General features: G+C 44.7%; 1 protein-coding gene across 1 annotated transcript in view; it reads left to right on the top strand.

The window, feature by feature from the left end:
• The window catches only part of MAP3K5 (mitogen-activated protein kinase kinase kinase 5), a 159621-nt gene that overhangs the window by 90091 nt on the left and 53367 nt on the right, over positions 1 to 16163 (top strand). Inside the window, exons 13-15 of the mRNA XM_083176623.1 lie at positions 197 to 292; positions 1067 to 1148; positions 9225 to 9358. Of these exons, the coding sequence (XP_083032749.1) occupies positions 197 to 292; positions 1067 to 1148; positions 9225 to 9358 (312 nt within the window). The remainder of the gene's footprint in view (positions 1 to 196; positions 293 to 1066; positions 1149 to 9224; positions 9359 to 16163) is intronic.

Raw genomic sequence — 16163 nt, forward strand, 5'->3', positions numbered from 1 at the left:
AGGTGATGGCAATCATACATTAAGAGGGAAGTCCAGAAACAGAGTATGGTGTCCCTCCTGGACAGGAGCATGCTGGGAGGTATGGTAATGTGTCCCTAAAGTTTATTTTAAATGTTGTCAACTCTGTATTTTCTTTTAGATTGCATATATCTTAACAAACTTCTAATTCTAGAATACCCCTCTCTCCATTTTGTAGCATTTCAAAATTTGAAGAAAGGTGCTGTTTTCTGTATGTGCTACACAACTCTGATGACTTCCAGATCTACTTTTGCACAGAGCTTCACTGTAAAAAGTATGTATGTCTGTGGGAAGTGAGAATTGCTTATTTGTGGCTCTGATGTTGCTGCAATTAGCTTTTGAAAAAGCAGAAATAGATTTGCATATTATTTAATCTTGAAATCTCACATTAGTAGAAATGGGACAGGTTTTTTTTTTTATATCATAATTGCAAATACAGGTTGAGTATCCCTTATCCGGAATGCTCGTGGTCCCGAGCATTTTGGATAAGGGATTTTTCCGGTTTTGGGAATAAAATAGTTTTAGGCATACTTACCTGTCCCCTGGTGGTGCCCAGTGGTCCCTCGGCGTCCACGTTGTCCCCCGGAGTCCACAGCAGACCTTCAGCGTGAGGTCCCAGGCGTGCCGGTGACGTCACCGGCGCGCACTTGCGCAAAGCACTCCTGGGACCACTGGAGACACCGGAGAAGATGCCGCCTGCCATGGACGCCAGGGGACTGGGTAAGTATAAAAAAAGGGTTGGGGGGGGGGGGGGATAGGGGATACTCAACCTGTACCACCCATTGTGCTCATATCTAATTCATTACAAAACAAAATACCTGTGTTTGCTAAATGCGTATACATACAAGTGGCATTTTGCGCTGCTAATTTGCATTTTATCGTATTGTTTATGGCCACATTTCAGTTATGTTACTGTATGTTACGATGAAACAATTTAAACTCCCGATGATGCTGGTAAGTATGCTAATGTTCGGTGCATCATCTTTAAGCTTTTGTGTTGGATGCGTATGGGTGCAGTCTATCGTCTCATAGCATCCTTCTATTTTAGATTTTTTGACATGGTGAACAGCATTACTAACGAGAATGGAAAAAACGGAGATGAAGTGGATTGTGATGGAGATGCACTTGAAGTTAGTGTACTACTGTCTTTTCAATCTAATTTTATGTTGGTTACTTTTTCATCATTTTGATTTCGTTCTTTGATATTTTTCATTTAGATTTCCATAACGTCGTTATTCACCAGATTACGCTACATACTTGATGAGAGATGAAGTAGTACTCATATTTGTTATTTACAGCTTGGTCGAGAGTGTCTTTATGGCTGTTAATGTTCCAGATCCAGATTTTAATTTTATCCCCCATTATTTATTCCCTTTTTCTTGCCTACCAAAACGATTTTTCTTTCCCACCATTAAGTTATTTCCATGCTGTGACTCCAACAGCATTAATACTGTCACTTTCCGTGATATCACTCCTTCCACAAACCTGGTGGTTTTCTATATCGTAGTAAATCATCATCATGCCTACCCATGCTTATGACCACCAGGGTTTCATATTAGGCTACCCTCTATCCCCATCTCTGCATCATGTCTTTAAAACCATAGCGAGGCGCACTCTCCAGCATGCCACTAGTATTTTCTTTATGAGGGTTACATGACAATAGTCCCTCGATGAGCCCGCTAACAGGCTCCCACATATGTCACTCATTGTTAGTAAGCATTTCATTGGCTCCCATTCCTTATATAGACAGGCTCTGGGGAACCCTCAGGTTCGCATCACTTGTGAGCAAGCCGTAGGCGAAACACGTGTCAAGTGTACGCCCCTGACACGCCTCCCCCTGACGTTCCCGGAACAGCTGTCCCCATTGAAGAACCGTACTATCACAGTACACTGCCGCGTCTCAGCGGCATCCAGCCGCACCTGTCTGACGGCGCCAGATTCTCTGTCCCCACTGCGCACCCACAGGTAACAGCGCTTGGCAGCAGGACTTGGAGACTGCAGACTGCCCCTGTAATTCTCTACCCGAATACAGGCAGCGTGGTCTCTTGCTGGAGACACGGCGCCCAACAATTCTGCCATAAGCAGGTCAGATTTTTCTGCATACTCGCTGAGTATCCTAAGTGAATTACTAACATTGACTGTGCTTGTGCTATCAGAGTGAGGGGTTATTTAATCCACCCTCATCGCTCCTTTGTATTATATCTACTATATGTGATATTGATAATATTGGTTGCCAATTTTGTTGATACCTACACACTAGGCAATTTTGACTGTCACAACCAATGAGAAATTTGTGTGATCACTGCTGCGATAACTATTTCTTTCAATATATATTATCATTCCCTTTTTTTTTCTGGTTTCTGCTGTCTGTATTGAGATAGACATCCATCAACTACGTCTCCCAGCGGATGTTTATGTAACATTCTGACAACATCCATATGTGGACAAAAACCTTCTCCCTCAGTAAATTATCCCTTCAGTAAGTACCGGTGTTCAGACACACAAGCCCTGACACCAACCTTACTGCTCCCTAGTGGAGACTAGGGTACATTCAAACCGTGTTGCGGAGCCAATTTTTCTTTTCTACTTCTGGCTGGTATTATCTATGACCCTTATCACGCCTGCCATTTGACAATTTGATTTGATGGTAGATAGCAGAAGGAGGGTCTGTGATATCCACCCGTGTATTGATAATCAGTTAATTTCCGTGACTCTCTCATTTGTCCAAGTGCCTTCCGATCTCCCTGCAATGCACATTCGCAACAGAGTCACTCGGATTGGGCTGGATAAAAAGCATAAGCACATTTTTGCTCCCCACTAAAGACTTTGTGGTACTCTCATCCGTGGTTCAGTACGGTCATACATCACTGGTCCGCCTGAAATCCATCCCGCACTCAGAAGTTAAGCAGTGAATGGTCTGGTTAGTACTATTTTGGGAGACCAATTGGGAATACCAGTAGCTGTAATTTGACTTGGACAGCAGATACACCATTGTCTGATAGAGTGAGCACCCTTTTCTCTCCTTTCATCCAATACTCACGCCTCACCGGGAACGTCCGCTCATTCCACCAGCAGGGGTCAAGTGTCAAGCTTCTCTGATCCGCATGCTCCACTCCAATTAATTCAGACCAGAATAATGATTTTCTTTAAAAAGATACATATATATTTGTTTCACCCAAGTCTGGTCACTTTCTAATTTGAATAGTGGAGTATGTGTTACCATGTTGTTCATTTCGCTGTTAACATTGTGACCATTTAATTATAATCATATTGACTATTTCTATTGTCGAATTCATTATATATTTTTTCCAATAATTTACTCACACGTACCTATTTTAAGCATACTGTACTTAATAAAAGTTATGTTTTAATACTATCATTTTTCATCTTCAAAGTGTGCCCCAAAAAGCCTTGTTGTTCTTCCTTCCTCTTGGTCACGTTTGTGACCTACTACGTTTTCAATGTTCCAGATCCACAAAATGCCATACATACAGGATATTGATCATGTATCACTAAAATCAGCTAAGTTACATTTCTCTTTCATCCATCCTGGTGACACAGCTCAACCATGGGATGTAGGAGAGTCCAAAGGAGCCAGGCACCTATGCTAAAGCTTTGAGAGGCAGGCTCCTCCCTTCTGCATTCCTCAGTTCGTGTTAGGTGCCCACCGGAGTGGGTGCTATGCTGAAGGGCTGCTACAGCAGCCATATGATAGAGTAGCTACGGGGTTTGTTTTTTTATTAATATTACATCTTAGTTCCTGCAGGCACAGTGTGAGGCGTCCAGGGGAAGTTTCCTCACACTGACAGAGCAGCAGGGGCTGACAGAAGCGCATCCTGTCAGCTCCCTGTGTGCTGAGAGACTCTGTCTGGTCTCTCAGCACAGCACTTAAACCTCCTCACAAGTGAGGTTTCCTGGAACCTGGGGGACCCCGGAGCCGACATCCTGCATGGGGGAGGGGGGGGATCATGGGTGACGGGAACCCCGTAATGACGGCTGCCATCTTCATAACTCCCAACATCTCTCCAGGAGGGACACAATGCTCTGCTTCTGGACTTTCCTCTTAATGTATGATTGCCATCATCTGTTTTCAACAGGTTTACTAATAAGAAAGGTGTCTCACCACAGGTGATGGTAATCATATATTGAGAAAAAAGTCCAGAAGCAGAGCATTGTGTTCCTCCTGGAGAGGGTCATGTTGGGAGGTATGCATCTTGGATGGGTTTGCAGGCTGATTTCTGAGGAGATTGCAGCCTGTTACAGGAGCTCAGCGCTGCTGGACGATTCCAAGTGGTCCCCATTGAATGGGAGACACAGGTCAAAAGAAGAAACATTCATTAGGAGCTGCTCACAGGGGGAAAAAGGCGCCAAAGAGCCTTCCACCCCGCTGTAGCAGGGACTTTGTTCTCTTCCTTCACTCTGCCCTGGCGCATTTCATCCCACACTGTACGGAGCTGGAAGGAGATTTTTGCTGCAGAGTGACAAGTTTTTTTTCTGAGGCAACGCTATCCCCGGTGACCACAGAGGGTCAGACAGCAGACAGAAAAGTACATTAATATATATTAGCTTTGTACAAAAGCCTGACTTGGTGCACTGTGATAAAATCATGACAGAAAGTTGTAATGCTGCTGTGTTGGGGGAAGGAGCATCTGCCATGTTAATTAACTGCAAATCTTGCGGGCTGAACAGATGGACCATGGGGATATATGCTCTTCATGCTGTGCCCAGTGAGGCGCAAGCCCAGAGGACTGAGCAACCTGAGCCTACGTGGGCAGCTGCTCTGCTGTGTCTGCCTCAGTACAGGCTTTGAACAGACAGAAAGATGAGTTGGTGAGATCTCCCAGGCCATTGTCATCCTCACAACCTTCGATTGGCTCTATTCCCCCCTCTCTGGGGGACCCTGCATTTATACAAGCCATGCAGGACACTGCTCAAAGTGTGCACAAAATTAATGCTTTTATGGAGCTACTAAGGAGTCTAAAGTTTCTCCCAGACACCGTTAATCCACCCCACCTATCCCTAATATAGACTCTGAGGAGGACGGGGAGTGCGTGGAAGACATGTCATCTGATCAGAGGGATGAGATCGAATCCTCTGTTCCTGGTGTTGATGATTTAATTTTGGCTGTTAAGCAGGCATTGAATTTTACTGAGGTGGATAAGGCTCCACAACAGGGAGTGGTCAAGAGACAGCGCAGAGACGCAGTCACTTTTCCTTCTGATGAAGGCATGCAAGAATTGCTGGGAGGGGTGTGGAAAACGCCTGATAAGAGACTCCTTATGCCCAAGAGGTTTTTGAGTCTGTACCCCATGCCAGAAGAGCATGTAAAATTGTGGGAAAAAGTTCCACTGGTTGATGGCTTGGTCGCTAGGCTGTCTAAATCTACTGCTTTGTCTGTGCAAGGGGGCGCTGCATTTAAAGACCCTGTAGATAGTTAGAGGGCTGTTCAAAAGCAGTTTTTGAAGGTGTTGGGTTTACCCTGAGACCTATTGTTTCTGCCTGGGTCTCCAAGGCCAAGATGGTGTGGGCAAATACCCTGTGTGCATTACTGCAGCCGGATTCAGAAGCTTTTGCATTGGCTGAAAAGCTGAAGGCGGCGGAATACACCTGTAAGGCTGGAGAAGAGGGAGTCAAAATGGCTTCTAAGGTGTCGGACTTTTCCATGATGGCCAGGAGGGCCTTATGGCTTAAGGCATGGCATGCCAACAATGAATCCAAGAAGTCTCTGGAAGCATTAGCTTTTAAAGGGGAGTTGCTTTTTGGTTCTGAATTGTGCCCAGTGGGCACAATGGGGGGAATGAGTATGTTTCTTCCCACGCCGGCAGCCAAACAGGGATCTTCCAGGTTTGCTGCCTTTTGCTTGTCCTTTCGTCCCTCCTTTAGAGGGGGTTCTTCTTCCAGAGGGCAGCCTGGTAGAGGAAGATTTGTTGCTGGAAAAGGTAAAGCTCCCAAGTCATTTGGAAAGCCGTGGATCCTTGGGTTCTCAATGTGGTTTCCCAGGGACATAGGATCAACCTGAGGGGCGTACCTCCAAGTAGGTTTCTCCCTACACCTTTACCCAGGGAGGCACACTTAAAAAGGGCCCTGTTGGGGGCGGCGAGGTCTCTCCTGAAAAAGGGCGTGGTGGTTCCAGTACCGCGGGAGGAAAGGAAGAAGGGGTTATACTCCATTTTTTTTCTTGGTGCCCAAACCGGACAACTCACTCAGACCTATTCTGAACCTGAAGTCCCTGAACCTCCACTTGTGGGTGGATCACTTCAGAATGAAATCTTTGAGGACAGTTCTCCTGAGCCTGGAACTGGGAGAATTTCTAGCCTCGGTGGATATTCAAGACGCTTATTTGCACTTACCTATATGCGAAGAACATCAGTCCTTGCTGCGTTTCGTGATAGGTGATTTACATCTGTAATTTCGTGCTCTCCACTTCGGGCTGGCAACAGCCCCAAGGGTGTTCACAAAGATAATGGCGGTCATGGCAGCAGCACTCAGACTCCGGGGAATTGTAATCATCCCATATTTGGACGACCTTTTGTTCAAAGCAGAGTCAGCAGAGAAGCTGCAGGAGGATCTGTCTGCTGCACTCAGTTTCTGCAGTCCCATGGGTGGATTTAAAATCTGCCAAAATCCCAGCTGTGCCCTACTCAGAGGCTTCAGTTTCTGGGAGTAATTCTGGATACCCACCTTCACTGTGTAGTTCTTCCAGAATCGAAGGCCACAGACATTTGTCAGTTAGTATGGACTATTCTGCAGTCACCCGGTCCGTGGGCATTGCCTGAAACTACTGGGCAAAATGGTGACGACGGTAATTTAATGGGGGATCTTTTATTACTGTGGATGTGGAATGTATCCAGTTAGGGCGTTCCTTTCGGTCATGGGATTGGTTGGTGGTCACCACTGATGCCAGCCTCAGGGGCTGTGGAGCAGTAGCCCTGAATTTGAGGTTGCAAAGTCTATGATCCAGTGTGGAATTGTCCTTACCGATCATTGTCCTGGAGCTACGGGCAGTCTGGAAGATGCTTCTACAGGTGGAAGAGGTTCTGAGGGGATCTCCCATTTGGGTACAATCGGACAATGCCACCGCTGTGGCTTATCTGAACCACCAAGGGGGCACTCACAGCAGGATGGCGATGCAGGAAGTGGCTTGGATCTTCGAGTGGGCCTAGGTCAATGTTCCGGCCTTATCTGCTGTTTTCATTCCGGGAATTCGGAATGTGGAAGCGGATTTCCTCAGCAGAGTGGATCTCCTGAAGGGAGAATGGGCGTTACACCCAGAAGTATTCCAGGAAATAGTGGCTCTTTGGGGACTCCCAGAAGTGGACTTAATGGCGCCCACCACACAATTGTCAGGAATCCAGGTTCTGTGCAAGGACCAGGGATCCATTGGCATGGGTGGTGGATGCCATGACAGTGCCCTGGAATTTCAACATGGCATATGTCTTCCCGCCATTTCCCATGCTGGCTCGGGTCCTCAAAAGAGTGAGGATGCAGGGAGCATCCATCATCCTAATAGCTCTGGATTGGCCAAGGAGATCTTGGTATTCCAACATTCTGAGCTTGTCGACATCGTCTTGGCATCTGCCACTTGAACCAGACCTTCTCAAGCAAGGGCCCTTTCTTCATCAGGACCTAGCTCGGCTCAATTTGGCAGCCTAGCTCTTGAAACCGCCATCTTAAAAAAGAAGGATTTCTCTGACGCAGTTATCCGAACCATGATTAGTGCACGGAAACTGGTTTCTGCAGCTAATTATTATAGGGTTTGGAAGACATACATTAGATGGTGTGAGAAACAAAAGTTCACACTTCTAGATTTAAAGCCTCCAGACTTCTGGATTTTTTACAGGATGGATTTTCCTCGGGATTGAGCCTTCAGTCATTGAAGGTGCAGTTGTCGGCCTTGTGCAAACCTTCCTCCAAGGGGTTACCTGTTTTAAGCCTCATTTTAGACAACCAGTGGCTCCTTGGGATTTATCCTTGGTGTTATCTGTTTTACAGAAACCACCATTTGAACCGTTAAGGTCGGCTGACTTGAAGTTTCTTACTTGGAAACTAAAATTTTTGTTGGCGATCGCGTCTGCAAGGTGTGTATCTGAGTTAGGGGCCTTGTCTTGCAAGTCTCTGTTTTTGGTGTTCCTTGATGATAGGGCTGTGTTGAGCACATTTCCTAAGTTTTGCCTTAGGTGGTTTCCTCTTTTCATTTAAACCAGGAAATTGTGATTCTGGTGTTTAGTCCTCCTGAGGAGGTCAGAAATAGGGACAGATTAAAGAAATTGGATGTGGTTCGCGCTTTGTGCATTTATGTGGACAGAGTGAAGGAATTTCGTAAAACTGACTTGCTATTGGTTTTGTACGATGTACACATAAGAGGCTGGCCAGCTTCAAGACCAGTGCCCTCCAGAATTAATGCTCATACCACCAGGTCGGTTGCTGCCTCTTGGGCTGTGCGTCATAGGGCTACGGCAGAGCAAGTATGCAGGGCTGTAACTTGGTCCTCTGTTCACACATTTACAAATTCTACGGGTTCCATGAGTTTGTGTCGGAGGATGCTTCATTTGGGCGAGCAGTGATGAGAACTGCAGGCCTGAGCGTACCCTCCCAAAGGACCAGCTCTTGAACATTCCATGGTTGAGCTGTGTCACGAGGATGGATGAAAGAAAAAAGGGGAATTTTGTAAGAACTTACCATTCGAATCCCTTTCTCTGAATCCATCCTGGTGACACAGCGATCCCTCCCTTACGCTCAGTAAGTAATGTCGTTTTATGTGTTGACATGTTATGATGGTTATAATGACTTGATTGTGCATATTAATATGTTCAGGCGTTGTACTGAGTTAATGTATCCTAGTGTGCTCTGGAAATTGAACTAAGGAATGCTGGGATGCAGAAGGGAGGTGCCTGCCTCTCAAAGCTTTAGCATAGGTGCCTGGCTCCTTTGGACCCACCTACATCCAATGGTTGAGCTGTGTCACCAGGATGGATTCAGAGAAAGGGATTCGAACGGTAAGTTCTTACAAAAATCCCATTATTCCGTGGAAATCCACCTAGACAAATTAAAGGAAGCCATATATGTGGCCTATTTTTATTACTGATAAAAAATACAAAATAGCCCTTATACATTAGTATTGAAAGACCAGTGTTGAGTTTGAAAAAAAGATGAGAAATGATTGTCTGTGACCATTAGGTGATTTAATAAATGTATTTCTTTTGCAGTTCGATTATGAGTACGATGAAAATGGTGATAGAGTGATATTGGGTAAAGGTACCCATGGAGTGGTATATGCAGGACGCGACCTCAGTAACCAAGTCAGAATAGCTATAAAAGAAATTCCGGAGAGGGACAACAGGTATGTACATTATCAGAACATAAGGCACTTTTTAACCTGTTCATGGTAAAAATTCTAAAGAACTATGCTGCTTGAGGTGGTAGCATTTCTATACAAGTAAATATTTTGATTCCCTATATACATTTTGTATGATAAAATATTCAACAAAATAGTATTTTGCACATTAGGTGCCCTACACCTCCGCAGTGCTGGTTATTGTGATTTTAATGATAAAGTTTACTGAAGTCAAATAAAGTGCATCCTGCATGCAGAATCTGTACAGCCCAGGAAGACAAAAGGTGTTGGGAGAGTTATGTCTGAAAGCTCAGAGGTATCATTTTTTTTATGCTATATTATATTCCCAACATATGGGAGGTGGGAAGAGAGAGGGTCTGCGGGTTTTTGGCCTTGCAATGCACTTGCAGACTTTCGAAGCTGTGGCATGTTTGACATGCTGTGACATTCTGATGGAGGGGCATGGATTAAAGGCGTGTGGGGGCAGCATTTCCATAAATGGGGTAATTTCGGAGACGGACAAGGTCATGGTCTAACATTGGTTTACACAGACTGGCAAAACCTGGCAATGGTAATCCATGGCAGCATCTTTGGATACTAAATTTACAGAAGTGGTTTATTTTATATAGATAGCTCCTCCTGCATTTGCGTTTTGGTGGACATAATTGCAAAGCTGCTTGTGTGCAGCTCTGAAATGCCATCTATATCTGAAAAGGCCCTTTGTACTAAGCTTTGGAGAGAGATAAAGTAACGGCCAACCAGTTCCTCACTGTCATTTTTCAAACACTGCCTATAACATGACAGTTATGCCGTGTTCACACTTTGTGAACAACATGGATTTTACCTCGCATTTTAATGCAGAGGACTGTGGCACCAGACCCTGTTCTCACTGCTAAGGCAAATTCCAGGGTGAAGCAGTTCTACCCGGTAATTTGCCTTTTAACACGCTTTTTTTTCCTGCAGAGTGAACGGTCTGCATACCTGGATCTCAAACACTGGTAAAAAGAAGGGTTGGAGACCGGAATTTTGACACTGGTTGACCCGTTCACACTGGAAAAAAAACCTGTGTTAAAAGGCAAATTACCGGGTCGACATGCTAGACCCGGGAATTTGCCTTGCAGTGAGAATGGAGTATGAGTAGCTGATTGCTCTCTGCTGTGGAAGTGCCCCCCCCACCACCACCACCACCACTTCCGTCAGTCCACTACACAGGACACTACAGTCCATGGGGTGGAAGGCAGGACTGTCTCACCCAAAGTGGGATGTTGATGGATATGCTATATGTTGGTTTAAAATATACAAGGAAATTCACTAGTTTATAAATGACCTATGCTTTGAGAGTACTTCTCTAAATTTAGGTTTTCCTTTAGGTGGCAGCTGTTGTATTACAGAGGACATTTTGGCAGCCCTGTGTGCACAGTAGTGTTTAGGAATATTAGTTTAGTGCATGACTCACCTTTTATGAATGCCAGAAACAGATTCCTTCCATCTACAGTAACTCACAACATGGAAATCTTGCCTGCCATTCATTATTGTGTAGTAAAGGTGATAAAGAAACGTTTTTGGCCAAAAGGTAATTTTAATATAATTTTAATTTATGAGCTCATCTAAAGCATTTTGAAAACTGGTGCTCATCTACATAATTGCTTGTGAAATCTCTATAGTTACACAAATATCTAATACTAGTAAGCCCGCTCAAAGAAAATGTATGGAAAGCTAGTCTGCTATCTTGTGATTGCCTCTGTGTTTGTGCATGCGTGTGAGAGAGAGACAGATGGCAGTGTTTCGGAAACACACCGACGGACACATAAATAGATGATTACCAAAATCTCCATGGTATAAAATGGCATGTACTAGAAAAGGGAGACTAATTTGACAACTTTTAAACTACAGTAAAAATGTCATGTTTTTCCCTATCCTCAGGCTAGCAAAGGCTTACACTATACATTTATTTCTGTTATCAGTTCTCAGGCTGTTACAAAAAATAGGTACAAGAAACTTCTCAAAAGCAGGGCTGTTTCTAGCCGATTTGTCTTCCAGTGTGCAGAAATAAAAATACGCCCCAACCCCCATAAATAATTTGTCCGTGAAGGGTGTGGCTTAATATAAGGGGCATGGCCTAGTTATAAGGGGTGTGTGGTCTAGCAAGAAAACCATTCCCTTACACGCTTAAGTTGGCTGGCTGAAGGCCACAGAGTGGCATATAAACATAACGGCCCACACAGTGACCTAGTACGCCTCACAAACCAAGCCCAATGACAGGCTATTTAAATCAATATACCCTGTTTGTCCGTATTGCCAATTACACATTATGCCCGACACCGCGTGATGCCAATTACACAATACACCTCATACCATATTGTCCATTACACAATACGCCCAAACCCTTAATGCCTATTACACAATATGCCCAAACTGAAAAGCCCATTACACATTACGCCCCACACTGCCATGCCCATTACTCCCCACACAGTCATGCCTATTGCACATTACACCACACACCATCATGCCCATTACAGATTATGCCCCACACCGTGATGCAAGTGTACCAGTGCTTAACTTTTGGGATTTTATCTTTGTGTACCTAGTAACAATTTATGATTGGAATGAAACCCTTTAAATTTGGAATAGCCGTGAATAGCCATAACGCGTTTTGCTGTTAATAAGTAGTTTATGAGGTTCTGCTTCTATGGAATCATAGCATAATTTCTGTGTTGGTCTACAGCAGGGTTCAATTGTGAGTTTAATTGTAGCTGCTAGAAAATTTGATAGCATACTCTTCATATGTTTATCTATAGGGTTATAATATTTATGATCTAAGTAATCAGATACATGCTGCCTCCATGTCGGTTTGTATCTCCCCAGTTTGTTTAATCACTGTTGTTTCCAATTGTAAAGCGCAACAGAATATGCTGTGCTATATAAGAAACTGTAAATAAATACATGGCAGTGAAATACCTATTTGAGAGTTTTCTCCTATCCTAAATGCCTTCCTAAGGGTGTATATGGACCCCTGCTAATACCAACTTGTTTACTTTTACACATTGAGCATGTCCCTTTCTGTTTTAAAATATGGTTCTCTCCCAGCCTTCCATATGTACTCAAAACATGTTTGTCAGCACTTTCCAATGCACAATCATTTTGATCTTGAGCGAAGTCCTAGAGTGATCTTCCAGCCTTCTCTAATCTTGCCTTCTTTTTCATGCCTTCTGGAGCGTGACAATGGTCTAATTACAGCCAAGGCCAGATATTTTTGCTTCCTGAATTCTTCCTCATAACAGGGTCATGTAGGGTATGATGTACACATGGTACTTCAATTGCTGGCATGTCCGGAACAATCTGGTTAAATACAATTTCCTGGAACAGTGTAAAATCTTACCTCAAAACAAGGGGATATGGCAGCTTTGGGGCTGTTGCTGCCACTACCTGTACTACGTGTCCCCTCACGGTAACAGGAAGATAGACACGCCCAATGGACACTTATGACTTTTACTGGCAGTAGCTGGTCCGTCAGACCTTCTGAAACTAGAGCGATGAACGAGGTGACTTTCCTGACTCAATCCATTGCTACCAACACAGCCTTTTGCTGTATCAGGACATGGACATGGCCAAAAAAAGGGAACCTGGGTCCTGTTTACCCTGCAAAAAGAAAATCCATTGGTTCCTGGCTGTTTAAACAATTTCTCCATCTTGCTATCTGGGGCTAAATTTCTGCCAATTTCTGACATTTCTCACCAGTGTCTGTCCGCCCCTAAGCATCACGTTTTTGCCGCCCGTCCATCTCCCCCAGAGAAGAGAGAGCGAAAACAAAGCTGCTACAGCCACCAGCCTCTCCCCCATGCTATGTGGCTGTGTTCGGCTATCTTGCGCGTGGCTGACAGCGGCTCTGCAGCACAGTCAGAGTGGCAGGGGAGTACCTGCCATTGTTCCAGGTCACTGCACCGTGAGCAGCCGCCGTCTCATCCGCTCCCCCCTGTGAATGCAGGAGAGGTGGGGAGATTGACTGGGGCGGTACACCTGTCAAACCGTAACGCAGGTGTCCTAAGGCGAGCTCAGGGTGAACAGAAACCTCCTGTGGAGCAGATGGGGAACCAGGGCCTGCCCTTCCTTCCATCCCGACCATTATTTTGGACCCTTTCCTTCCGGCGAAGGTTGTCAGTGAGGGGGGAATGCCTTGTTGCCCCCAGCAGGTGCCGCCCATAGGCCCATGCCTCACGGGCCTAGTGGGAAATCCGGCCCTGCTTCTCACCTGTATAGTCTTAGCTGCCAGCGCCTGCTGGATTTTACCTCTAAAAGAGTAACAAAAACAACAAACTAGAGTGAAAGCTTTCTCTTTAACTGGAGTTACACAGAACACCACCTTCTTAGCTTTGTGCACAGGTACCACATCCAAGCTTAACAATTTTCAATAACCCTTTCTCTGCTGCAAGAGGTTTACAAGCAAAACAATTGTATTATGCTGCAACTAATTTTCAGACCGTTGCTTTTCACAATGTGCAAACATTTTTTTTCTTTTGAAGGACACAGCATAAACTTTACACATTGGCACTTTGCATATCCACATGTGCAAATAAACTGATTTTTGCAAGCCTTTTAACACCCTCCTTCAGGGGTCAAAGTGAGGGGGAGGGTTCCACCACCTCTAATGGTGAGGTGGAACATTTTTACTGCCACATTGGCCCTGAAAGAAAAATTGGTTTTGTGTGTTGCGCAATCAAAGGCTGCTGGCACAGGGCTTGTCAGGCCCCAATTATTAAGCAGGAAAAAAGAGAGATATGTGCCAGCGCCTACTGTCTCAATAATTACACGGTTCTCTTTTAAAATTAATTATTTAATTAAATTAACATATAAAATACATACATTTAATATGAAAAATAAAAAATTACAATAAAATGCTGGTGAATCATTTGAGTATTGTTAGAGAATATTCTCACATTGGTATAAAGTCCCGTAATAGGGGGAATGTATAGAAAGATATACATGTGGTAGAGAATATAGATTGTAAGCTCCAGTGGGGCAGGGACTGATGTGAATGTTCAAATATTCTCAATAAATCGCTGCGGATTATGTGTGTGCCATATAAATGGTAATAAATAAAATAAGGAAATGGCTTCCTGACCTTAGCTATCGCCCAGCTGCTTGTCCGTATTGGAAGCTCCACAGTCCTTTATATTTTCACATTCACCAAATGTAATGATGTATATAAATATTTCTTAAGACCCCCTATAACCACACTGCAGAAGTATTCTGCTTATAATGGCTACCCCATCTCTTGGTGATTTATAACTGAGGATAGTAGGGGCTATTGCAGTCAACCAGTGGCAAAACTCTGGAAGACACTTGCCTCCAGGCTTCATGCACCTGCATGTACAGCAGCACCTGTGTGGTTCGCAGTGGGATCCACACACGCATATTTATTTATTTTTTCTACATTGTTTTGGTTGAAGTCAGGGCACCAACCTACAACATTTTCTTTTTTATTTTAAGGGGGGACGTCACTAAACCCCAACTTCCTCCTTTGCATACGTTACCTTACCAACTGGCCACCGGTTTCCCTGGGGATCGCATGCAATATATCATATGCAGTCCTTTTGCATACAAAATATCGTGTGGGATCCGACAAATCCTATGTGCATCCCTTTGAGCACCTTGGGCGAAATGTAATGGGAGGTTTTTTTTTTTTTGCGATTTTTCCCGCAAAATATGCCGTTTTCGGGCATTTCCCGAAAATCGCATATTTTATAGGGTGCGATTTGCGGGAAAATCGCATTTTTTAAAGGTGCGATTTTTAGTTAGACTAAAAATCGCATCCAGATGTTTTCCCATTAAAAAGGATAGAACTCGCATATTTAATGGGTTGCGATTTTTAGTAAAGGTTACTAAAAATCGCAAAAAAAATAGACCAGGTTCTGCCTGGCGATTTTATCAGAAACATGCACAGATCATTGAGATCTGTGCATGGTTCTGTTGTAAAAAAAATAGTTAAAACAAAAAAAAAGAAAAAAAAACGGCGTGCGGTCCCCCCCCTAAGCATAACCAGCCCCGGGCTCAAAAAGCCGGTGCTGGTATCATAAAATCAAAGGAACAATCAAGTTGGGGTTCCCTGGATTTTATAAAACCAGCACCAGGCTCAAGGTCCGGCGCTGGTTCCTAAAATACGGGGGACAAAATGACTAGGGGTCCCCTGTATTTTAAGAACCAGCACCAGACCCAACCAGCCAGCAGGGTAATGCCACAGCCGGGGGACACTTATTATATAAGGTCCCGCGGCCAAAGCATTAACCCCCTGGCTGGTCAGCATGGGCAGGGGTCCTGGGGAAGTGGGGACCCCCCCAATGAAGGGGTCCCCCCCTCCAGGACTTACCAGCCCCTGGGCGGTGGGCATCGGGTTGATGGAAAGTGTAAAAAAAAGAATATAAACTATTGTTTTCTACTGTAGAACTATGAGTCCCAGCAAGCCTACCCCGCATGCTGGGACTTGGAGAACCACAAGTCCCAGCATGCGGGGCATTAAAGGGCCTGCTGGCACTTGTAGTTCTACAGTACAAAAAATAGTTAAATAAAACACACTGACACCCTGAAAAATAAAAGTTTAATACATACACAGCCCACACATACTGATACTTACCTACCTTGAGCCCGTAGGTCGGTCCCTGGGTCCGGGCTCCAGGGCAGAAGAGTCCGGTTCCGGGGCCTTGGTCCTGGTTCCGGGGCTGGTCCGGGGCTCCTGGGCTGAAGAATCCGGGGTCCAGGATCCGAAGTAGTCCACAGGGGTACCTGAGGAAGGAAATCCTACTCACCTGGTCCCCGG

The sequence above is a fragment of the Crinia signifera genome, chromosome 3 (genome assembly GCF_055691185.1).
Source record: "Crinia signifera chromosome 3, ASM5569118v1, whole genome shotgun sequence".
NCBI classification, from domain to species: domain Eukaryota; kingdom Metazoa; phylum Chordata; class Amphibia; order Anura; family Myobatrachidae; genus Crinia; species Crinia signifera.